Source organism: Aythya fuligula, chromosome 9, assembly GCF_009819795.1.
Source record: "Aythya fuligula isolate bAytFul2 chromosome 9, bAytFul2.pri, whole genome shotgun sequence".
NCBI lineage: Eukaryota > Metazoa > Chordata > Aves > Anseriformes > Anatidae > Aythya > Aythya fuligula.
The window spans coordinates 4,651,865-4,676,267 of record NC_045567.1 but is presented as its reverse complement, the minus strand read 5'-3'; the positions used below and the strand labels follow the sequence as shown (position 1 = coordinate 4,676,267).

Here is a 24,403-nt window from a genome sequence, read left to right as displayed (position 1 = left end):
TCTGAACAGGTCGAGACACACAGAAAAACAGAAATGGAAGCTAAGAGAAATGATAGAAAGAAGTAGGGAGCATCCTGACCTACTGGGCCCTAATCGGGGTCGTGAGCCCACTTTGGCCATTTGCTCAAAGAGTCACAGGGCAGTCATCACAGCGAGCCACCAAAAGTGGCCCAAATAATTAGCCTTTTGCTCCTGAGTCACCTATAACAGCAGTTGGGGATGATAATCCAACAGCATCCACATCTCCCAAGAGTGTCAGGAAACGCCTACTGCGCTCTTACACTCCTTCAGAGGGCATTTGTTTGTGGGCTGGTGGGAGGGAAGCTGTACTTGGAGTTTGCTTATGGCCAGTTCCCATTTCCAGCACTCAGTATTGATACCATGTTTAATATCTGAGTCCTATTCTTCACTCACCCCTTGGCATTCCAGCCTTGCACTTGTTATAGAGGGCGACCTTTACACCAGGCTTCTCCAGATTCATCCCACAAGGAAGACTTGTGGACTGCACCACAATCCACTCCTGGCTCAGGAGATGAGTGGAGTAACCCCGTAACAACTGAGGAAAATCCGCTCTCGCCTGACACCCAGCCACACCAAAGGGCTCCAGCCTGTGAGAACCAGGCAGGACTCCATGAAAACACGGAGGCAGTGCAAATGTAGGAATTGCAATATCCACCTGTCCTTCCCAGCTCTACCAGACTTTGCTCAGAAGTATGCATAATGCACAACTGAGACAAAAAAATGAAATCCTCTGTCAATTAGAAGACCCAAGAGCTGCAGTACAGTAGGCAAAGCCCCTGTCCTCCTCCCATTCACTGAAATGAGTTCTGCAGCAATGAAAAGCCGCTCTGCCAGCACGGAGAGGAAGAGATAAGTAGATTAAAAAGCGATTGTTTCTCAAAAGATGGAGCTGCACCTCCCGCCCGGCGATTGATAGGGTTGGGCTACCTCCAAGGCATTGTCTGCGAGCACTGCTGGGCTCATCACGACACAAGTGCTGTTTTGGGGTGGGGGCTTGAAAAGGAAGGGGCTGGGTTTGGTTGCTTGGTTTTGATAAATTCTACAGCAAATTGTAAGTCTTCAAGAACTTCCTTTTCTAATTAGGACAAAGTCCCAAGAAAAAAAAAAAAAAAAAGGATTTGCTTTTCCCCTCAAAAAGTAATATTTGACTGTATTATTAGCAGGCCTGACACAGGAGCTTCACCACACAGCAGCCATCTGACAGTCTCTGTTAAAAGTTGAAAACAAGTCCTGAACAAACAGACAATGTCATACTACAGCAACGCTTTCAACAGGGTTAGGAAACCCAACATATTTAAAGACAGATCAGAGACTGGTTTTTCTTCCATATTTTAGGAACAGATTCAGAAAAATGAGACTAAACCTGACCTGCCAACATACCTCAATTATTACTATTATTTTTTTTATATATATTAACAACTTCTTTCAGTTTCTCCAAATGCCCCTCCAACTTTAATCTCTCAGACCTACAGAACGGTGTCCTGGAGGAAAGGGGAAGAATGAGAAAACTCCTCCCAGGCACCTGTTTCATGTGAACTGTGCCTATGGACTATGTAAATCTGAGCAGCCACCGGTTACTGAATAAACACAAGGCAAAACGTAACCTGAAAACTTTTGATTCGCTGCTTTAAAAAAATGCAAAAACAATCAAGATAATCTGGAGAAGCAGACAGCTCTAAATATAAACTGAAACAAATTCAGCACTGCTTCTGTGAGCACTGACACCTTTCCATTTACAGACCTTTGCACGCTTTCCCTGCACTAACCCCCCCCAGAATTTGTGCCTGCTAACACGTGACTATGAGAGCGTATCGTGTACAGAAAGGCTAAGGGCAACCTTCCCCCAAACTGCTTCCCAGCGTATGCCACAAGTGTGAAAGACTAAATATTTGGGCAGCTCTCGAAAGATTGCTCAAGATTAAAGCATCACCTTTAGATCGCTATAAATAGCAGAAGCATCTGTTTCATTCAGAACAAGTCTCATGTTGTGTGTTCACTCATTTCTGACACCACCAAGACTGATTCACTGATCCTTTCATTTTTTCCATTAGAGACAGACTCTTCTGCAGCAAGTTTAAGTCCATGGGTAAGACTCCTCTAGCTTTTTTCTCCCCTGCAGGTCCATCAGGGTAGCCCAAACTGCACTATACTCTCTTGAAACCGACTTAAGATTTCAATTTGCAGCTTATGATGCTCAAATTAAGAAACACACCTTCAAAGAGTCGCTCATTAACACAGATAAAGGCAGAATGTTACTTATCTGTATGGGTCAACAACAAGAACAGACAGCTGACCAGCCTCACTTGGCTAGCAAATGAAATTGATCAGTAAAGTTAGTAAATACTGTATCTATGATTGCTTACATAAAGCTTCCTTCATCTTGCCTTCTACACACTCATCTGTCTTACCATTTGTTTTCGACGTGACCCAATTACCTTGAAACGCGCATCTACTTTAGTCAGCACTGTCTGAAGGATCTTATCCTCCAGCAAGGATGGATGCACGAGGGGCAGGGATCAATTCCTCTTCAATATTTCAAAGATACTACTACTAATTATACCAGGGACTTGATCCTAAAATTAAATGCTTTAGCAAAGAGGAGAGCAGCATGTTATTTAATTCAGGTGCAAACTTCTGCCCACCTGCCACTGAAATATGAAACTTGCTTAGAAAAAGTTGTATTAAAAAACAGTAAGTAACTGTTTTTGTTCAGGCATCTAGAAAAACTGAATTGGTAAGAAACTAAAAATAGCAAGTTCCAGTTCAAAAGATAGTTGTCATTGCTATAGAATGGAAGTGCTTATACAGCCAAAAGAGGAACATTGCCCATATTATTAAACACGGTCCTTTTAAAAACATTGTGACATTTCCATGCTGCTCATTACTATGTCTTCTGAAAATGGAGAATTATGAAATACCTATAACGAAACTACTTATTTCCTAAGAACACTTGAACCTAAACAACAGTGAGGAAGAACTGCCTATACTTCTGAAACTTCTCTTGCTAATTTGGGAAGTATTAGCCAAAGCCTAGATCTGAGTTTACACTACAAAAAGTCTGATCTTTCATGTTTAACTTTGCAAGGTAACAAAAGAATTTTCAGGCAGGAAATAACTTTTTTGGTTTATTTCAGTAATCCTATTTCCGACTCTGATTTCATACTGATTGTACAAAAAATACAGCAGGTCAGGGCTGCTTATCACCCCTCCTCACCCCCCTCCCCAGTCTATTCTGACTGAAACAAAGTAATAAATACAAAAATTTGACACCAAAGCTGTTTTCATATCCCCTGCTCAAAAGGATACAGAAATGGGTATCAGTATTCTGAAGACTACTGAGAAGTTCAGAGTCCTCTTGACTCACTTTAGAAGCAATGATCCTAAGACAAGTTTCCTTAAAGTTATGGAAAAATTATGAAAGGTTTGTGTAACAGAAGAAAACATGTTGCTGAAAGAAATACAACAGGTTTAAGGTTTCCAACCTATGTCAAGTTGGTGTTAAGATATTTGAACTTATTTAGGACAGCAGAAATGGAACGAAGAGCTGGATTCAAGGGAGCAAACCCTCCACCTCTGCGCGCAGAATGCCAGATATTTAGAGGGTACCTGGGAGACAAAGCCAGCTCTGCACAGCAAGAGCTCAGCTCTGTCCATAGCTGTCACACAGGCTCCTGAAGAAGGTGAAATGACAGTGAAGCAGAGGCACAAGGCTTTGCAAACTTACTGGGCCTTCCGCCGTTTACGAGCAAGGCCCAGAAGTGAATGAAATCATTTAGTCATTCAAGTCATTTAACATTTCACTCCGCAATAAACTCGCAATGAGAGCAGCCCAGGACATACTTTTGAAACCCTGAGGTCTACGTGAGCGTGAGCTGACCGCCACGAAGCGAGGCCGGCTGCAAATCTCCACAGAGCAGCTTACTTGCTGACGGCCCTCACGCTGCAGGCGAGGGCAGCTGCCTCATTCCTCTTCCACCGCAACGACCTCCAACATACCGCAGACCTTAGAGCTGAAAGGAAACTGCCCGTAACCCACCAACAACAAGTGCTGGAGCTCCAAAACATCGGCAGGGTTTAGGTCCCTGACTCCCTCTGTCTCCCTGTTGGGCCCGGGCACTGCCTTCCAACCGCCCTAACGGCCCGGGGCTGCCCGCCCTCACACCCGCACCGCTCCCGGTTACACCAACAGCTTGTATAATGTGACAAGTATCTCTGCCGTGCTGTAAAGGCGTTATGCCGTGTGCCCAACTCCACCTGAAGGTGCCAGGAGCAGACGAGGCCCGCAGCTGTGGGAGTGCTGGGCCTCCCCCTCCTCAGGGCGCCATTTCCCATAGCTTCTGCGCCACAAACGGCCCGCTCCGAGCTCACCCAGCTCCAGCGAAGAGCTGGCCTCTTGGGTTTTTTCTCCCCCCTCAACTCACCTACAAGTAGTTCAGTATTTTACAATCATACAAAAATCAGCACGGCTTAAAGAGGAAAGCTGTGAAACACACTGCGACGTATAGAGATTGCAGCCGCCTTCCCTAAAGCCATTTCTAAGCAGGAAACAAAATAATCTCCTTGGGGAAGAAGGGAGGGGTGGACTTAAGGGTTTGGGGACCTTGCTGACAACTTCTATTCCCAATGATTACTGCATTAATAATCCAAAACTTTTATATGAGATAAAATAACATCTTATGGTAGACAGAGGACAACAATGGAATATTTTTATTTCAGTTTACTTGAGGGAGGGAAAGGAAGAAGATACATTTAACAAATCACTTATAAATACACACGTAATCACGTGTATAAATACACACGAAAACTTTCCTTGTGGGTTTTGTTCAGGTTTGGATTTTTCTTCTTTTGGGGCACTATTTAGTGTATACACCACGACTGAAATCAGCAGTGCCTAGAAGAGCGAAACTAACACTGAAAGAGGTGCAAAAGAAAAACAAATCCAGAACTACACATGGAAATATACCCACGTATACAGCAATGGGAAAAAAACAGGTCCACTCAGACAGTGCCAATACTTTAAAAATAAAGGTAGTGTAAAAATAGGACAAGCCTTAATTTCAGTAGAGATTCTTCATAAACAAAATACAAGAACTAAACACACACAGCCCACACTCATACTACATGTAGTATAAGGAATGGATATTACGTTTTTTCTGAGATAAGCTACAGTGCAACTTTATACCATATTTGTAATTTAAAAATATAAATGCAGACAAATCATAACTTATTAATATTAAAACAAAAATTGGCATTTCCACAGACAGACTTCATCCACAACTTGCTTTATTTGTTTATAGTTATCTCTGTGCATTTTACATACAATTAGGTCTTATTTAATGTAAAACAAGATGGTTTCAGCCCTTTAGACACTAATTTTCCGCATAACTGATGTAAGAATCCAGTCAACCCCTTAGCAAGCACCATCCAAACGTAAATATTTATTACAATTTTGTCCTCCTTGCTGTACTCAAGTATTAAATGCAGGCTTTTTTCCTTGCCTAAAGTCTGTATGTTAAGAGTGTCCGTACTGGAATTGTTTTGTTAAATCACCTAATGGTGGTTACTTCTGCTGATACTCCAGACTTTGCACTTCTACAAAAGAATTATTAGTGATTTAATAGAGTCTGCTTGCTTTAACTGAATTTCAGAAAAATAAAATAATCATGTAACAAAAAATATGCTCGGGCATGCTACAGTTTTATATTCTAATGCTTTCCTATTCCTTGTTTCCTCACAGAAAGTGATTTAGAATGAGAAACAGAAGCTCCCTGCTTCTCAAGAGTTGGGTTTCTGCGTATACAGCTACTAGAAACCCAAGACAACATCCAGCCATCGGAAGCACACGGCCAAGAACCTGTGCTGGAGCATCACAGAATTACTGTGTTTTGTGAATGAACTCATCTGAATTACCTTAAGGAAATCTGTCCCAATCTATCTCAAAATGCTTTCACCACGTACAGAGAGATTCAGACACCATAGATCAGTCACAGTGATGAAGATGTAAAAGCTCCTGCACTAGGACTACCTGTCCTACAGATCAAAGCCAAAAGACTTGAGAACACACATTTGAAACTCTGAGAAATGGTGTGGTGTTAGGCCATGCACGCACCAGTGTGGAACAGACAAAAAAAGATGCATTTTCAAAAATTAAAACAATAATAATTTTCTGCGGAAAAAAAATCTGATTGAATGAGCCAGTGTAAAATCTTAACAAAATGCCAGTGCATCCTGGTTTACACTTTGCTTGATTTTTTCATGTCAATTTCAAATGCAGGCAAGATGCAAGAACAGCAGTAGTTTTTCCAGTGTCCACTCAGGGACACTGATTCAAACCTCAGGCCATGTGGACTGACTGCTCAGAACTTAAGACCTAACAAGGAAAGTTCAGAAGCTACCAAGAGAAAAACAAGAAAACTTGAGACTGAACCCCAAATATCTACAGAACTAAGAATTTCTACCGAGATTAGGTTAGACCACAACTAAAAGAGAATACTTACAGTGTGTTAGATAAAGTAAAACCAAGAACCCACAACAACTCAAAGGCTACCTTGGAATTAGTGTTAGCATCTCCTCAAAATACTACAAGTAACGCATAGCATTTAATTCCAAAAAATAAATCTGTGGAAACTAGAAGGCTTTCATAAGGTTAAATGTCCAATAAACAGCAAATATTCTGTAATTGTAGTTTAGAGCAAAACAATACCTGTTTCGTTTGAATAAGAAACAGTGTTTTAATCTTCTGGTCTGCTTTATTTCTAAGTTTTAAACCTACTAATATTTTGGTTGCAAACATTAACTTATTACTGCTGTATGCGCTATACGGGTTAAGAGCCAAGATGCTCTTGCAAATACTTATTCGAGAACATAAAGCGAGTGAGATTCACAAAGCCAGACACAGAAAAACATCAAGTTAACTGGGCAGTCCGCTGTGAACTGCAGCCCTCAGTGGATTTACATTATTTTAATCAGAGCTGAAAAAGCCTGCAGTAAACCATCCCCCAATTCTGTCCCTATCCTATCCTCCATGTCTGCCCATTCACACTCAGCAATACAGCAGATATGTTCTGAAGGCAAAGCCAAAGCAGAAATACAAATATTGCTTGCATAATCTGAACATATAGGGATTTAACTGCAGCTTAACATGTTTTTTCTAGGCTCTATCTGCTATAAGATGGTCAAGCAAGATAAAAAATTCACATCATCTTCTTGAATTGATAGACCTACACGTCGCAGGTTGGCAGCATAAATTTAACAGACCTCATATCGGCTTGCATCATAAATTCTCCAAGATTCAAAACAAACCACAGAAGTCAGCACTCCCTGAGGGGGGGCCGCGGACCTTTTGCCTATACAAAGCCTTGAACAAGTGGCTGTTAGATCTGAAGGGAAAGGAGCAGCGCCCCATGAAGATGTGAGCCTTAGTACTTCTTATGTAAGAGCTGAAGCCACTGACTTCTTCCTCAAAAGGAGTTCTGAAAAGTCAGAAGCAACATCAATTGATAAACTGGGTTGAAAGTGGCCTTTTTGCATAAGACTGGATGAAACGAGAATTTTCTTGGGCACGAGTATTTCAAATAAAATGAATCAGTGAAGCTTATATATACACACTTGAAAGACTCATTCTATCTCAAATGCATGCGTAGGATCTGTCTAAATGCTTTCCAGAATTCATAATGTAACCATATAATAGTGATTCACCAGAATAGATAGTTCTGAGAACTGGCAAAATACTATGCTGCAGCCTTGCTCTAGAGAGTGAAAATAGCTCTGCAGGAAGTGAAAATGATTAAAAGTACTGAGGAAAAAAACACATTATGAAGATCAAACCCAATAACCTACATCAGCTTGCGCTGGTTTTCAGAAAGATCTATCCCACCAGTTTTATGGTGACCACGAACACATCGATTTACAAGAGTTAAAAAGAAAGTTAATTCATTCTAGCTCAACGTTACTGTAATAAAATTTGAAAACTAATTCTCAAATACCTCCCAAACACTGTTTATTCTTGTAAGAATAAACAAGTATGTGCCCTTTAAAAAAAAATATAGTAAAACTCTTCCATCAAAACCCATTTAAGGCTATTATTTTCACTAACTAACAACAAAACTTGCAGGAAACCTAATTTATCAGACACTCTAGATCACGGTTGTACACATCTCTCCAAGAGCTTCAAGTGCACAACTGTCAGTCTTTGGTACCACTTTTCACAGGTCAAGTCAGTCATGTCAAAATTAGATTTGCTGCAAGATTGTTTTGAGAGCTCGAAGTATTCCTTTAGCCAGCGCTAGCGGGTGACGACCTGAGACCTGAAAGTACTTTAAGCTAGGGAGGACGTGGAAGACAACCCCTAACACGTCTCCACAACGGGGGGCCACGAATACATGTTTTGTATCAAGTCTGTATTTTCTGCACATATACACATTCCTTTTTAGCAAAAACCCTACTGCACTCCAAATAATACAAAAAATCTTGCAAACTACATTAACTTAGATCGCTGACAAGTCCGTGACATTTCACAAACTCTGCCATGTAAAAGGGATGCAATGTGTGCGGATGGAGTTGCCGTAATATTGCTGGGCTCCAGGAACCTGACCCGTCCGATCTGGCTACTTGTACTTTAATACAATTGCCAGTAGCTACCTCCGAGCGAGAATCCAGCTAGAACAGGTAGACCTACTGTGGGGAGATGATCAATATGAAGCAAATTGAACAGTTTGAAGCAACCCACAAAGTCACCTCTGAAAGCACTTGTTTCAGAAGCGAGCAGAAGCACCAAATTTGAGATAAAAGAGCGAAGATCAGTAACTGAAGTACAGATAGTACACGTTCTAAATATAGATCCTATCCTGCACACAGATGTAACCTCATTGACACGAATAATCCCACTGCAGTCGCTGGCACTCTTTGCAGGACCAAAGATACACAAACACTCGCGTCTCTGCAAGATCTCTGTTATGATTTTTACATGAACTGTAGCCTTCTGCAATTCGGAAAGATAAAGCCCTCCAGCTCTCAGCCAAGCGCATGCTTCTTCTCCATAAACGCTTCATCAACAGGATTGGCAGCAGAATGCCTTAGAAGATCTCTCTTGAAGGAAACACCTGAAAAACTGCTGTCAACAGATGTCATCCAGCATTTGAGATCTGCAGGCCTCGATGCCTATACATACTTATTGAATTACTTTAGGGAGAAGATAATTTGGGGGAGGGTTTTTGTTTCAGTTTTAGGGCTTTAACCTAGACTTGTTTTAAACAGCTGAAAAAAAGGAAAAACAATGCTAGCAAGAACAGTTTTGGAAGAAAAAAAATGATGACAGAGCTTGAATTTCTGTAAGAGCAGAGCTCTGTACGAGCATTCTTCACCACCAACCTCATCTCACGTGCTCATTTACACAAATGGTGACACAAATAAAACATAAACTCAAGTTTATCCCATTGCTAAGTTGCCCTTTGTTGGCTGAACCATTACTACATATTCACAGTTGAGATAAATGAATATGTTTATCAAATTAGAAGAATGCTATTTTTGGGGGCTATAGTTTGATATAAAACATACACATTGTTTTTGTTATTTTTTTTTCTATGCAGTTTTCCTACTACTTGTCAGTAGTGCTCCTGGCCAAGCAAAAGTAATTCTTTATTTCTATGACATAAAATTTCCTAAAAAAATACTGACATTTCATCCTTTACCCTTTCAACCTTTCATCAGCTAAAATTCACGTTTCATAGTTTGCTTTTTTATTTTGACTTTTACCACTAAGCACAACTGTCAATGATTAAAAGCAGAGGGAAGAGTACGAGGAAAGGAGCAAATCGGGCTGCTGCAGCTGAACGAGCTGTTGAAAACGTAGAGAATTCCCTAATTTCATCAGCGAGATCTCTGATGAAGCAAATTTATTGATATATTCCTTGCCAGCGAGCTAGGCCAAACAGGTACGTCCAGTTTCCTTACACAGGCACAGTAGCTGCGTACCACTGCCTACTGGGATCAGACACAACATCAAAAAGTTACGCTAAACCTTACAAGCCAGTGACTCAACTAAGTATCTCCCTTTTACCATACGCACCTATGCACACACACACACAGCTTCCTGGCGGTCCCCGAGCCAGGATCGCCTATTGCTCTCTCTCCTCCACGCCATTAACACGGCGGGGCTGTTGTTATTCCGCTGCGAGCTCGCACCCAGGCAGCTGTCAGCGCACGGCGAGCTGGATGCCCGCAGCAATCAACAACCCCAAAGCCCCAGCGCAGGGGCCGGCTGTGCCCGGCCGCCCCCAGCCCCCAGCCCCCAGCCCCCAGCCCCCTCCCGGGGCACGGCAGCGGCTCCCCGGGCCCCCCCGTGCCGCGGCGGCAGCCGGAGGCCCTTCCCCGCGAACAAAGGAGGCGGCCCCGGCCCCCGGCCCCCGGCCCCGGCCCCGCACCCCCCCGGGCCTCGGGTGGCGGCGGGGAGCGGGGCCCCGCTGTGTGTGTGTGGGGGGGGGCTGGGGGGGGGCCGTGCCCGCGGCCTGTGCGCGGTACTCACGGGGAAGGCCCGGATCCGCATCTTGGTGTCCTTCCTGCTGCCCGTCCCCTTGCTCAGGTTCGACATCTTCGGGGCCGGAGGGGCGCCGTGAGGCTGAGCCGAGCGGGGTGCGGGGGGGGGCCCGGAGGCCGCTGGCGGCGCCCTGCGGGGCTGCGGCGAGGCCGGGAGGGGCCGGGCCGGGCCGGGCCGTGCCGGGGGGCGGCGAGGCGGCGCTGCAGGCCCCGCGCTGCGCTGGCGGCGCTCCCCTCAGCCTCCGCCGCCGCGATGGCGGCCGAGCATCGCGCAGTGCGCAGGGCCGGGAGCCCCCCTCCTTCCTCCTCCTCCTCCTCCTCCTCCTCCTCCTCCTCCTCCCGCAGCTCCCTCCCCTCCCTCCCGTCCCCCCGCTCCGCCCGGCAGCAGCGAGGCGCGGATCCGGATCCGGCCGCGGGGGCGGTGGCGGCGGCGGGGCTGGGGGGGGGGAGCCTCGCAGGTCTCGCGAGAGCGGCCGAAGCCTCGCGAGAGCGCCGCCCAGCTGTCACCGCCGCGGACGAGGGGGCGGGGCGGGGGCCGGGCCCCGGCCCCTCAGCGCCCCCCCCGTGCGTGTGGTGTGCCCGCTGGGGGGCTGCCGGCGCCGCGTCCCCGGCGAGGTTTTGGGGTTGACTCGTGTCGAAAGAGCCCCCAGAATGGGAGTGGGATGGAAATTGGTGCCGAAACGCAGTGACTCCTCCCGTGGCTGCCTCAGCGCTCCCTCTCTGTGCTGCCACAGGCAGCCGCCCGCCGTCCCGCCCGGCCGCTCCTCACACACATTTTTATCTCCAGCCCGAGGCGCTGACTCATCCTTACTCGCCGCTCCGCTGGGCACAGCGGGCTGAAAAAAATCAAATTATTCGCACACCCCGGTTCTCATGGCGAGGAGCTTTATTTTACCCCGTCAGCTCACCCCTACAGCACCCTAGCACGCGTGTTAGCTCGCGCTAACTTCATTATTAAAAACATCACTAAATTGCGGTCTGAGACCCCTTTTCGTACGGATTTGTGACCCAGCGGGGATATCTCCTGTGTAGAAATTCACCCGTAGCTCCTCCCTTCGTGGCTGAGGTCTGCTCTGGGACTGCCCAAGGTGGAGACAACTACCATTTTTTTAGTGCAAAACTTCTACTTCCGTACATAATGCACAAAAGGCAGTTTTGATGAAAATTAAGGCTTTGAGTTTACACAAAGAACTAATTTAGAGGTTCGCTGAGTGCTTATAATGTTAATTCTAGGTGGGTCAGAGACAGAAATGAGACAGATGGGTGGAGAAGGGACGGATTAGCATAGGAAGAGGTAGCCACCCGCCTGTAAGCAGGTCATCTCAGCTATCTGGCGTACAGATCTTCCATATCTGCTGTTATTCCTGCGCTGAAGTAACGGTTCGTGTGGCGGGGAATGGTCCCCTTCTTGAAAGTTCGGGTCTGGGCATTGCTACAGCCCTCCACTCGTTTTCTGCTAATCACAACCACAGGCAGCTACGAGGTGTGAAGGCCCCCCAGACAACTTGCAGGGTATGGAGAAAAAGTCGGCGTTATCCAAAGCAGTCATTTACCATTTTAATTTATTTATTTTCCCCTCAACACTCAGCTTTTAGATATCAGCGATATCACCAAATACAGTAAAGGAAGTTCCTCAGGCGCTTGCTAATCCATACAGAATGTATTCACCCGAATGAGAAGGATGACCTTTCTCATTGACATGTTTATCTTGAAGGTGGCAACAAATCTTTAATTATTTAAACACTGCTTGTATAATCTGATTTAGTACTTACCTGAGTCATGCGAAGTGCAGCAGAAATTTTAGAAGAAAGTGACGAGTACATTACATGAGAATCAATCTTAGTTTACATCCTCATAATCAGGCCTTTAAAAGCAGAACATGGCCCTTGCTTAACATACTGAAAAATATTCTCTTTGTTTCTTTGGGAATAACGTTTCTTTATTTCATGGTGATTTTTTCCTTGTTAAGGCTTGATTGGGCTCCGCCAAAGCTAGGATGTTTTGGAAGTAAACTTCACTTCTGAGGAATCATCCATACATATTTTCAGGTCTTCCTTGCATACTCCGTCACCCTCACAACCACCAGTGATATTTGACTACTGAAACACACAAGGAGAAAGAAAAACATGATTTCTATCACAGGAGGGAACAGAATGACCCAATCCTGCTCTGCAGAGCACCTAAACAAATGCCTGACTGCAAACACAGGGGCAAGCACTTCAGGGTTTGACCTCTCTGTAAGGTCATCCTGCAGAAAAAAATAAAATAAAATAAAAAATAGTTTTTGCATGTTTGTGTGAGAAATACAGTGAGTTCTCTCCCTTTAAAGCCCTGACTAGGGGGTATGTGCTTTCTTTTTTTGTACGTGCTTGCACACTTTGCATGCGATGGCCGCTTTCAGATTTGCATGAAAATGTGATGCACTAACTGTAACTGTAAGACAGTCCCCTCACTTTCCCATGGTCCTATTTTGGCAGATACAATAAAAAATAAAAAAAAAAATAAAAAAAAAAAAAAAAAAAAAAAACACTCTTTTACTCTTTTCATCACAATTTGTACAACCTAAGGACAAATTTGTATTTTTTGTAACACTTCAGAGATAAGCACCAGCAAAACCAGCATCCAGTGAATGAACCACAGGGCGGTTATGAAAGGTCGTATTGAGGATTCTGCCAAAAGTTGTCCTGCCAAAACCAGAACCTTACTCCGAATCACTTGAAAGAACAACAAACCTCAGGACAACCAGATAAACATATACTTACAGTGCCTTGTCCCAGTCCCTCCTCTGCAAATCAAAACAATATCTCAGTGGCTGAGATATTGGTGTACGTGGGAGCTGTGGGGCTCAGCCGGGCTGGTCCCTGACACGCAGCCAGCGGTGTTTGTTCCTGCAGAGCACAAAGCCTGAGGTGTGCTGAACGAACACAGGCAGCAAAAGGTTATTTGCTTGCTCCTCCACAGAAACTCACTGCTTAGAACATTTGGCCGGGCTGTGTTAAATGTAATTTATGTTGCATTTGAATGACACCACAAATAGAGTAAATGCTAAAATATGACAGCCTAAACAGCTCAACAGCTCCAAAATCAAAACAGACTAAAATACTTCCAAATATTCTTGCAAGCAGGAAGGAAAAGAGATGCTGAGGCACTACCCCAGCCCTGTTTTATCTATCAGTGACCTGACTCGGACAAAACCTGTGCTGATGTGCCTGTGCTCTCCCCCAGAGCCCTGTGTGCTGCTCCAGACAGCTTGCATGCCGCGTGCGGGGGCCTGGCAGGAGAGATGCTGAGGTTGCTGTAACAAGCACATCATGTAGTGGCACATTTTAAAAACAGGTCTAACCAGACAATGCACATAATAACAAAAATTAATGCTGTCCAACCAGCACTGGCTTCCCTTCTAGTACCTGACCCACTTCAAGGTTGCTGGAATAATACATGGAATAATAATGAAGTCCTTAACAGGCTAACTCAAGTCTCAGTTCAAGTGCAAATTCATGGCTGTGATGTGTGCCTTTGACAGGCATTTTGCACAATATGACTGCAAAATACCTTGGCAGACGGATGGCCTGTAATTCCCCAGCACTGCAGCTCTTCCTATGGCAGCAGTTGCTGTAACTACTGTGCAGACTGGTTTTGTTTTGTGCCCTGCCATGGTCTCTGTCAAACAAGGACTACAGCAGTGGAGTGTAAGTGCACAAATGCCTGTGTGCTCACTGCTGTGCTGCAATCACTCTGAGAAATGACAGGCTCTTGTGTTAGCCCCATTTTCTAGCTGTGAGTCCACTGTCTCACTGGCTTGTAGAGAGTTTGTACAGGCTTTCAGCAGTGTGACATGAGATTTGGTCAAATGTTTTGTGCTCACATTACAAAAAAATAAAATAATAATAATAAAAATCCATGCTGCAGCGGTTGCAACCAACAGCAAAAGCTGCAGTGGTGTGGTAAGCCAAATGGTTCAGGTTCAGAAATTTTTCTTACCTCTGAATTTTATCTGCTCTTAGAGGGGAACAAGCACGTACACAACGCATCAGAAGAGACAGATGATTCAAAACACTCAGGGCAAATTTAAAAAAAAAAAAAAAAAAAAAAAAAAAAGCTTCTGTTACAAACCACAGAAAAAAATACTGTGCACAGCCCCGCGTGAAAGTTAAGAAGGCATACCAGTAGCACCATGGTGCACTGATGCATCAAAAGGTTGGGGGCTCCTAATCTTGGTGGGTAAAGCACCTGGAAAGTGGTTGACAGGGTAATTAGACTCCTGAGCAGTCAGGTAAAGCCCGAGTCCAAACAGGGCCTGTTTTGTTGGACGAGCTAATGCCACTTTCTTCCAAAGCAGGAGCCCCAGATTTACCGAGGTGCTGGCTCGGCAGCACTGCCCCCAGCAGAGCCAGCGGGCAGCGAAGCCGCTCGGTGGCACTCGCCGCCCGGACCGCGGTGCTGGTGGGGAATACCTGCTCCAGGGGCTGACAGGTCTTTGTTCTCCTGGGATCCTGTTTCTCAGGACCAACTCAGCTTCTCTGGGAGTCACAGAAGTCGCTTTGAGAGGTGAGGGAGAAGCCTGGTTCGGAGTTTTTGCAGTCACGCTGCCAGCGATCACCGTGCCTGTGGCCGTCACTGACTTTCATGCCTCAGCTGCTTTGAGGCTTCCTGTTAGCTAGGTGACAGAGGCTCGCTCGGCTCGCATTCTTAACATGCCCATGCATTTGTGGCCATGTCACATCCAGGCACAAGCTCTAGGTTTCCTGTGTGGAAATTTCCTCCCCTTAAACACGTGCATTGTTTGTAAAGTTACTCCTGCACAGGAGAAGTCTCTACTCGGATGCTGTTTGCATACTTGCCAGGTCCTTCACACCCCCACGGAAAGCCTCGGGGAGCAACGTGACGGATCTGCAGTCTGGGCTCAGGTATGTGCTGGAGAGGCAGCTGGGCCTGCTTAGGATGTGACAGACATCCAGATGTTTGCCATCGCTCCGCAGCAGCTGTCCAGCCAGCCCTACTGCACCGAGAAGGCTGTATAAAAAATGCCACGTGCAAATCCCAGCACAAGGTCAGGTGGATGCACTCACATCCGTTCTGCCAGCGCTCGCTGACCTTGCTGCCTTTGCCCTGAAAGGCACGAGGAGTGTCCAGATGACTTATTTGGGCATCTGAGCTGTACGAGGAAGAGGGTAATTTCCAGTTTATGGATGGGAATGGATGTCTGTGATTGCCACAAAGCCATTTCTACAATTGCCACGTGACTGCAGCCACAGAAAACACTCATTATTTTTGAGGCTGCTAGTAAACATCCTCTCCCAGACCTGGCTCTGCAGCCTAAGGATGGAGTGGTCACTCCCACAAAGCAGGCCTCTTCCTGTAGCTCCGCAGGTCAGAATCATGCCACTGTTTCCCAGATCTGCCCTGGACAAAGCGTGCTGCTTGGCACAAGCCCACCTTTGTCAGCTGTTTGAACCAACCTAAATGACCCTGCCTGAAGCCGAGCAGCGTGCATTTATTCCCCCAGACACACGCACCTTTTTGGCCAAGCTGTGCAGGTGGCAGAACTGGAGGCTGAAGGAGGAAGGCTTTCAACAGCCAAAGGGGCTTGTGATCTGGGTGCTGGGACATGGCCACAAACTCCTTAAGCCCGCTGCCCAGTACAACTGCCTGTTTTTTTTTAGTTCTGCATAAAAAATGTGAGACATTCATGAAAATCACAACCGTTCCTCACAGCTTTACTACATTGTTACCTGGGGGCCAACAAACAATACTCATATCTAGCACCAGGCAAGCACAAAAAAAAAATAAATAGACAGTCTCTTTCAAAAAAGCTCCTAAATGACATAGATAAGGCAGGTTATGGGGAAGGTGTGGCAGGAAGGAAGGTGTGATTTCAGGACTGGGATTGGGGTTGTTGGACATTAGGTCTGAAAGGAGCCCTAAAGCACATGAGGAAAAAATCACGTATTAGATATCTTGAACCTGCACAGCTCTCTTGTGAAGTGAGTCCAGCGGGTTTGATAAGTCAGGCCTGCGTGATCTGAGCCTGGCTGTCTGAACAGCTGTGCCATGGATGCAATGTAAGGATAAGCTTTTGATGCCAGTAAGTTATTGGTTTTACCTTCAGGAAATATCTAAATAAATACTGTCCTGGTGAGAGGACACGCTATGCTAATGCCTGGCAGCAGACCCACTCACAGGTAATAGCTACAGTTTCTCAAGACGTTAGAAGATAAAGCACAGAAAAAAAACAACACAAGATCATAACGGGTGAAGAGCTGCACACGACTAGAATGCAAATCTGTGCCTATGCAAGACCTTGGTACCAGGATGGGCGTATCAGATGTATAGCAAAATGTTCCTAGTATATGTAGTGCATATTAACTGAGGCTCATTGTTACTAATGGACCTTATCCAAGCCTGCTGTGCTGATAAAAGAAAATATTTGAACAACAGTAACAGGTTTTGCAGGTGATACCCAGGTTGGCAATCACATTTCACAGTGCTTCTTTCTGACCCAAATTCTTTCTAGGGATTGAAATGTGCTGTGGCCAGATCTCAAAGCATATTTGGCTCCAGCTGCCTGGCTGGGGGATGTTTTATTCATGTCGTTATTAAAATCACTACCTCAATTTAAAATGCTGTTAGAGAGCCTGCAGATTCAGCCTATATAGCATAAGCCAAGAAATATTCTTCAAATGAGCTACGCAAGTTGTGCCTTGCACTCCCCAAAATCATTTTTATTGCGCACATCGATGATACTCCTTAATTTGACAAACAGCAACTTTGATACCATGGTAAAGAAAATATGAATCTGTAAAATGCTTCTGGTTTAGTATGGACAGGGGATACTAGTAGTGAATTTAATACAATTTTAGAAAGTAAGAATGATTTCTTTATTATAATTACCTCCTTTGCAGTTCAATATGATCCTGCCATGCCTAGCTGGGAGTGGAGGAATAAAAAATCCTGCAAATTGCTTACCTTTAATCTTCTCCTATTTTTCTGATTCTTCTAATTGAGGAGTTACAACAACTACAGGAAGGTGCGTGCTCTCTTCAGAGACCTTTGTCAACCAGTAATACAGATTCATTACTTTCTGTTGGTTTTAGGACTTTAATATATGTATATAAAGCAAAAGTTGTGAAACAATCATAATAAATTGCCATTTTCGAAATGACACAATTTCCCTTTTTAATCAACATTACGTAATATTTCCATCAATTTCACTTCAGAGGTTATCATAAGGGGTATTTCTAACATCTGCAATATGCAGGACAGTTGTGCACACTTACACATATTAGGAATCATTCCCATTCATTTGTCTGTGATAAAATGTGTTTGTCACTAAGGCTCCAGCCTGTGCTCCCCAAGTCACTGAGCACGTATCTCCGCAGGAGTCAGGAGGTGCAGGCACAGGGACAGTCCCTGCCGGGAGCAGTACCCAGATGGCACCGTGGATGCCAGAAGCGGGGCTTTCCCCATACGCTTGCCCGGGTTTGCATTGACCTTCACTAAAGACATCCAAGAATTCTCCTCCTCAAAGATTCCTCCCCCCCACCTCTTTTTTAAAAAAAAAAAAATCAAGTAGGCATCTTAGCAGAAGAGGAATTTAACAAATGCATGCATAAATGAAAAACACATGGGATGAATGTTAACTGCAAACTTTGCCTCTAGTACCAGATTGTTCAGGAAAAGAACGGCAAGAAAATTCTAAGATGTTCCCAAGGCTCTTCAGAAACAATAGCAGCAATGCACCTTCTATTGTAGCCATTTTGCAGTTGAAATGCTATCACAGTTTAGCAACTCCTAGACATCAGACAACAGCTCAGCAAACCCTGCTTGGTTTGCAAATTTCTTAAAACCAGGAGTGCCAAAGATTTTTTTTTTTTTTTTTCCCCTGCCAAATTAGGCTATGTCAGCCAAATGGAAAGGTGTAAATCCTTTCCTCTTGTGCACTCAGTTCCTGTAGCAGTCCTCAGGACCTGACAGAGATTGAAATTGCCTGCTATTAGCAATGAGAAAAAGTATGAGGCAGAATGCCAACTTCTAAATTAAACAAACGAAAATCCTTTTCTAGTTAGCTTTAAAGACAAGTATATTTCTTTAACACCTAGTGCTCAATACACAGTCAAGTTTAAGTGAGTGGCTGGAAAAGTACCAAAGACATATATACTTACATGACTAAAAGAAAGACTGCATTTTTGAACGCATCCCAAGGATCTACGAAGACATCTCTCTCTCCATCTCTGGGCCAGCTGGAATACTAGGAGCTGAGAAGATTTGTGATCAGAGTGGAAAGTCCTAAAGATCATTTCACAAGCCCCATCAATCAGCCTAATGGCACCGTTGCCTTTCAAGACACATATCTAAAGAATTTTGTAATTAGTTAAAAGGCTGGTTCACTTTATCATAGATTTTCACTGAGGGAGAGTGGCTTTTTTTTTTTTTTTTAATTGTTATTTTGTATTATTTTTGGATTTGCTTTCACATTTCAGAACTCCTCTGACTTCAGGGAATTATTCCAGTGAACAACCAGAAATCCAAAAAAGCCCTTACTCAAATGCATACTCTAAAAGCCCTTACTCTAATAACACATTCCAAACACTTCCTCACTGTGGCTAAGAAAATGACACATAAATAAGCTCATTTCCAAAAGAGGGAGAAAAGATTAAAAAATACTTGTCTACTGAAGTTTTGCATAACATATAGGTGGTGCACTATACACAGGGACTGCAGTGTTACCCTGTGTGCTCAGGTCCCAGTAAATACAATACTGGGCTTATTAAAGAGTGACATATGGTGTTTACTGACAAGAAAGCACATACATGCCTATGAGAAGTATTATGATATTCTGGAGCTGGTTTATAGTATTTGTAGGAAAGCACCTAGAAAGAAAGAAGAATCAAAGTCCAGCTCTTCAGGCCTTCTGTCAAACTCCTAAAACCTTCCTAGAAAGCCAGTATGTTCTGAAGAGGGATGAAGAGCTGAAATTAAATGTGATAGTGAAACAGATGCAATTCTTTCCATAGGGAACATTAAGTCTTCCAGGCTTCTAGGAGCCTCCTACTAAACCTTATGGGGTGGTACATAAGCCTACATGAGAAAATGATGTGTTTCTAAGTTTGGAAGGCCATGCTGATTCACTGATTCACTCCCTAAATCTTCATATTTGGATGGCTTTATTGCTTCAGCATTCAGGCCTGTTCTAGCTGTAACACGGGATGCCTCCGACTTCCCCTCCCCTGGCATGATGTTTATGCACTGCTGTCCCATTCCAAAAGGCTGCATAAACCTTGCAGTGTATTTGCTCTTGTAGGTTCCTGTTTCCTATTACAAAGCTGGGGGTGAAGGGGAACTTGCTTCCTTTCCTTTGGTAGGAGGGATGCTGAAAAGCCAAATATTCCTATAGGGCTCTACATGCAGAGGACATGGGTTAACAACGGGGAAAAAAATGAAGCACAAACACCATCCTATGAACCCATGCCCACAGCTTGTTCAGAAAATGTCTCAGATGTTCTTCAAAACTCTGAACAGCAGCTTGCTAAGAATATACCCATGTAGCTCTAGGATATATACAGCAAATATTGGTGGTAAGATTCTACTAAGACAGAAGCTCCTGGTCCCGTCTTAGAAAGGTTGATGGAAGCAGTAAAGAAATGTTATTTACCACCAAGACACCCAAGATTTTCTAGTTGTATCTCAGTACAGCCTAAACCATTAAAACTCTCTCTTCTCATCTTCTATTTTTCCTTTCTTTCCTAGATATTTGTCACCAAAAAAAGAAAATCTAAGTCAACCCTCCCTGCACAGAAGTCTATACCATACTAACCAATCCTTTATGTACCTCTGCCAAGCTCTTTACACGTGTGTCGGCATTAGCTTATGAAATTATTTTTAGGATTTTCCCTTCAGATCAAAACTATTTGCACCAACTTCTGTGCACCAACTTCCTCCTGCGCGCAGCTGCTTCAGACATCGAGGTCTTTGAAACCGTCACGGTGCTGAACAGAAACCCAAGCAAGGCAGAGTGCTGTTGCTGTTGTACACTTGCTACTTGCACCAGAGGCCTTTCTTAAAAAATAAACATTTATAAAAATATATATATAAATAAACATACATATATATATTCATATGTATATACACACACAGACATACATACATATATATTTATTCATTCTCAATAGCTTTAGTTTGCTTAACAACAATACATATTTTAAGACCCACCTCATCATTTATAATAACATACATTACCAACATGTGTTTGTGGAGGCCTTTTAAACCGGAAACTTAAACATTTAATTAAACTTAACGTGCTTTTCAGGCCTACTGGCACACGGCATCCGCAGGAGCCCAGCTGCTGCACGTGGCGAGTGGGGGCCAGGCTGGCTGGCAGAGCCCACAGTCAGCAGCCTCAGCCCAGGTCTCATTTACACAGCCATAAGGAAAAAAAAAAAAAAAAAAAAAAAAAAAAAAAAAGGATTACTGGTTTAACTTGGCATGAATTTAACCATTAAAGCAGGATTTTCCTCGCAGTGTTTTCTCCGTGGTATTACTTGATAGGTGAAATGTGGAGGATTTTGCTCTGCGTTTTACTAAGGACTTGTGGCAATGGCAGAAATTGTCATTCCGGGATTTCTCGGGGCCACAGGAATGACTTGGCTTAAAGGATCGTGCGTCCAAACACAGAGATTACCCAATAAAATCTATTATTTTTCTGGTGCTCAACAGTGCTAGCTCTATGAATCAAGAGCTCTGTTGGGTAATCCAGCATCTTAATTATAATTTGGTGACAAGTATGGATTTGAAAGATTCTTCAGGGTTACTTTGACCACAAAGTTCTCATGTGGTGGATAGATGTTCAAACAGTCCTACCTCATTTTCCCCTTGTTACAGCATTGTGCAAGGAAGGGTTTGCAATGCACAAGAAGATGTTGTGGTCATAAGAACAATCCTGAATGAGGGACGGCTTGTTCAGATAGCTACGTGACAAACAGCTGTTGTCAGAGCAGCACAAAGTCAGGGCACCCTGCACCATGGCAGCAGCCTGCTGCTCGCGTCCCGACGCTGCTTTGGCATCAGAATATTACATTGCTGTTCCCTCCCCCTACCCTCAAAGCACAGGAATCAAGCCATAGAGCTGTGGATGTGAGGCTATGTTAGAAAAGCAGCCTCAAACCTAACTAACACTTCTCTTGCCTTCGATTTGGAAGCAGGCAATGGTACCTTCTCTTCATAACTGTACCTAAAAGTGAGGTGAGAGAAGATGTAGTGCCTATAGCACTAGAAGTCCCTACAAGTTGCATGCCTAGAACTACATTACAGCTTTTGGTACCTGGATGCTGCCACAGGACAAAACAGGGAATGAGATTGTTGGCTTACGGGCAGCAAAAGGAAATCTGCTAAGCAAAGAAAGCCAATGCAACCTGGGGACTGTCATCTTAATGGCTAATCCTTTGAAGGAGTTGTTGTTAGGCTGAGGTTGACTTTAGTTGTGGTATTCCTTCCTGCGTGATGCTTTCAGCTGTAGTTAAGATTATAATAACTAGACTATACATGTCACTGGACAGCAAGATTACTATTGTTTTTCACGTGTTACACCATCAGACAAACTGTTGGGACAGAGCAGCTGGACAAGTTGGAGCTAGCCTCCTCTCAATTAGCTGCTTAATGATTCTGTTTCTCAGTAATAAACTCACATCTCTCCAGCTTTACATCTGTACTAGTTTATTTCAGCTAACAAAACAGGGTCCAGAGTACAGATCTGTTGACCAGGAGCTCTGGAGCTATATGCTGAATCATCTCCCCTGCAACCACATTGCACGTTGTACTGCTTTTCTATTTTCCCTTCGGAAAATATGGACAACAGCATCCCCCTGCATTACAAGTATCCCTTCTACAAGGCTTTGAAAGAGGTGGCACAGCTCTGTCTACTAACCGATGATTATTTTGTACAGAGCATAGGCCCATCAGGCAGAAATAAATTAACATTTTAAAGCTAATTAGCAATCTAGTTTTAATCTATTTCTCACAGATGCTGGTGCTGGTAAATCACTGGTAAAAGACTGAGAATAGCCCTGTTCCTTAGAGCTCCTCACCAGCCTGGCCACGTTTTGTAGCCACTTGCACATAACGCACGCTGTGTGGCACAGATTTTCCTAGTCAAGGTTCATTTGGAGCTGGTTTGTTTGCATTGCTGTGCTCCATAAATACCAGGCGTCCCCTTTCCCAGCAGGCTATTCTGTCAGAGCAGGGAAAAGAAGGGAAAAAAAGAAAGGGGTAAACTCACCAAACAGCAACAAAGGAGCAGGTAAAGCCACAGCCCTCTCCTTGAGGGGCTTCAGGCACTGCAGTGCATGCTGCAGAGAGGAGAAATTACTCAGACAGACAGATCCTGCATGTGCTGAAACAGTTACATGCACACAAATTGCAGTGTGTTTGCTGTCCACACAAACAAATTACAGTGCATTTGCTGTCATCTCTGTATTATTGCATGTAGCCAAAGTCAGCACTGCTCCTCTGAGCTGTAATTTGTAGTACAGTACAGCTCCTCTTTTACACATGCATGGCTGCCTCATCCCACTGCACTACTTCCACAGCCGTCTCACCCCAGCTCTTGTTCCCCCCTCCATGAAAGACCATGACTGGGATTTCCCTTGCTCTCAGCAGTAAATGTAGCAGTCCTGGTCAGGAGTGAGAAGCAAAACTGGATGGCACACCACAGTATGGGGGCAGCTGCATTTGCAAATTATTTTTTTAAAGGCCGAAGACCTTCCCAGATTTGGGCAGATTTCCACTACATCCATCATGAGGACAATGCCAGTTTCCAAGCATACAACAAATCTGCAGTGAAACATGGGAGATGCACACTAACTGGTTGGTTCTGATCCTGGAGCTAAGCACAGGCTATTTACTCACTTCTTGGACAGCTCTCAGTGTCTTTGGCAAGTTTTTTGTTGCTAAAACTAAGCCGCTTCATCCGGCTGGGGCAGGACTAGTTCAAGTGTACTACAGAGTGGTGCAGATACAAGTCCGTACTCTAAACAAAATAGCCTTTCAACAAAATCATTCATCTTAAAATAAGAGAGACATTATTCTCCAGCCTCATTCAAAGAGCGACTATATAGAACTGTTTTTGCTGAAATCAATATGGTCCAAGTCAGGTTGCAAAACATTAGGTTTGGCAAATCTAATTATCAAAGGAAAAAGCAGTTGTAAAGAGTATTGCTGGAAATCTCAAACATATATATAGCTCCACGTTTAGTATTAAAAATCTCAAAATCCCAGTTGTATGTCTACATCCAAAACAGTGCAAAACCAAGCACAAATCCAAAATCAGAGCAAAGACTGCTATTGTTCCTGAATTAACTCATAAGTGCCATTGGGTAGACACAGCACATCCTACACAGAACAAAACGGGACAGTGCATTTTCAGTAGGTAGTCTGGACTATTAAGATTACTCTTTTTTTTTTTTTTAAAAAAAAAAAAAAAAACATTGCTAGTTTGCAAAAGGTACCTTCTCTTACTGAGGATCGGTGTAATCAGCCACAACAGAAATCAGGCCAACAATTTAAACTTTGTGGTGAATCTTTTCCAACCTCTAGTTATGGTTATTTTGGCTATATTTATTCTGATTTGTTCCTGTAAGGCAGGACCTTCCTGCATTATGATGCCAATTCGCTGTATCGAGATAGACAAGGAAAACTGACAACACAGCTTCGGGATGCACACAAGAAGGATGGTTTCTCTTGTTTCTTGGTGGAGTAGAGTTCAGTGCTTCTCTGCTCTGCACATCATTTCAACCGACTCTGCCTTTCAAGTTTGCCCATGGCTGACTGGCTGCAGGGGGCATTTCCAGGTCGAAAG

The 24,403-nt window shown here is 44.0% G+C and overlaps 1 protein-coding gene across 1 annotated transcript in view; it reads right to left on the bottom strand.

Moving 5' to 3' along the window:
- Positions 1-10,690, bottom strand: part of CUL3 (cullin 3) — a 53,119-nt gene extending 42,429 nt beyond the window's left edge. Inside the window, exon 1 of the mRNA XM_032193062.1 lies at positions 10,544-10,690. Within this exon, the coding sequence (XP_032048953.1) occupies positions 10,544-10,609 (66 nt within the window). The 5' untranslated portion in view covers positions 10,610-10,690. The remainder of the gene's footprint in view (positions 1-10,543) is intronic.
- Between the last annotated feature and the right edge of the window lie 13,713 nt (positions 10,691-24,403).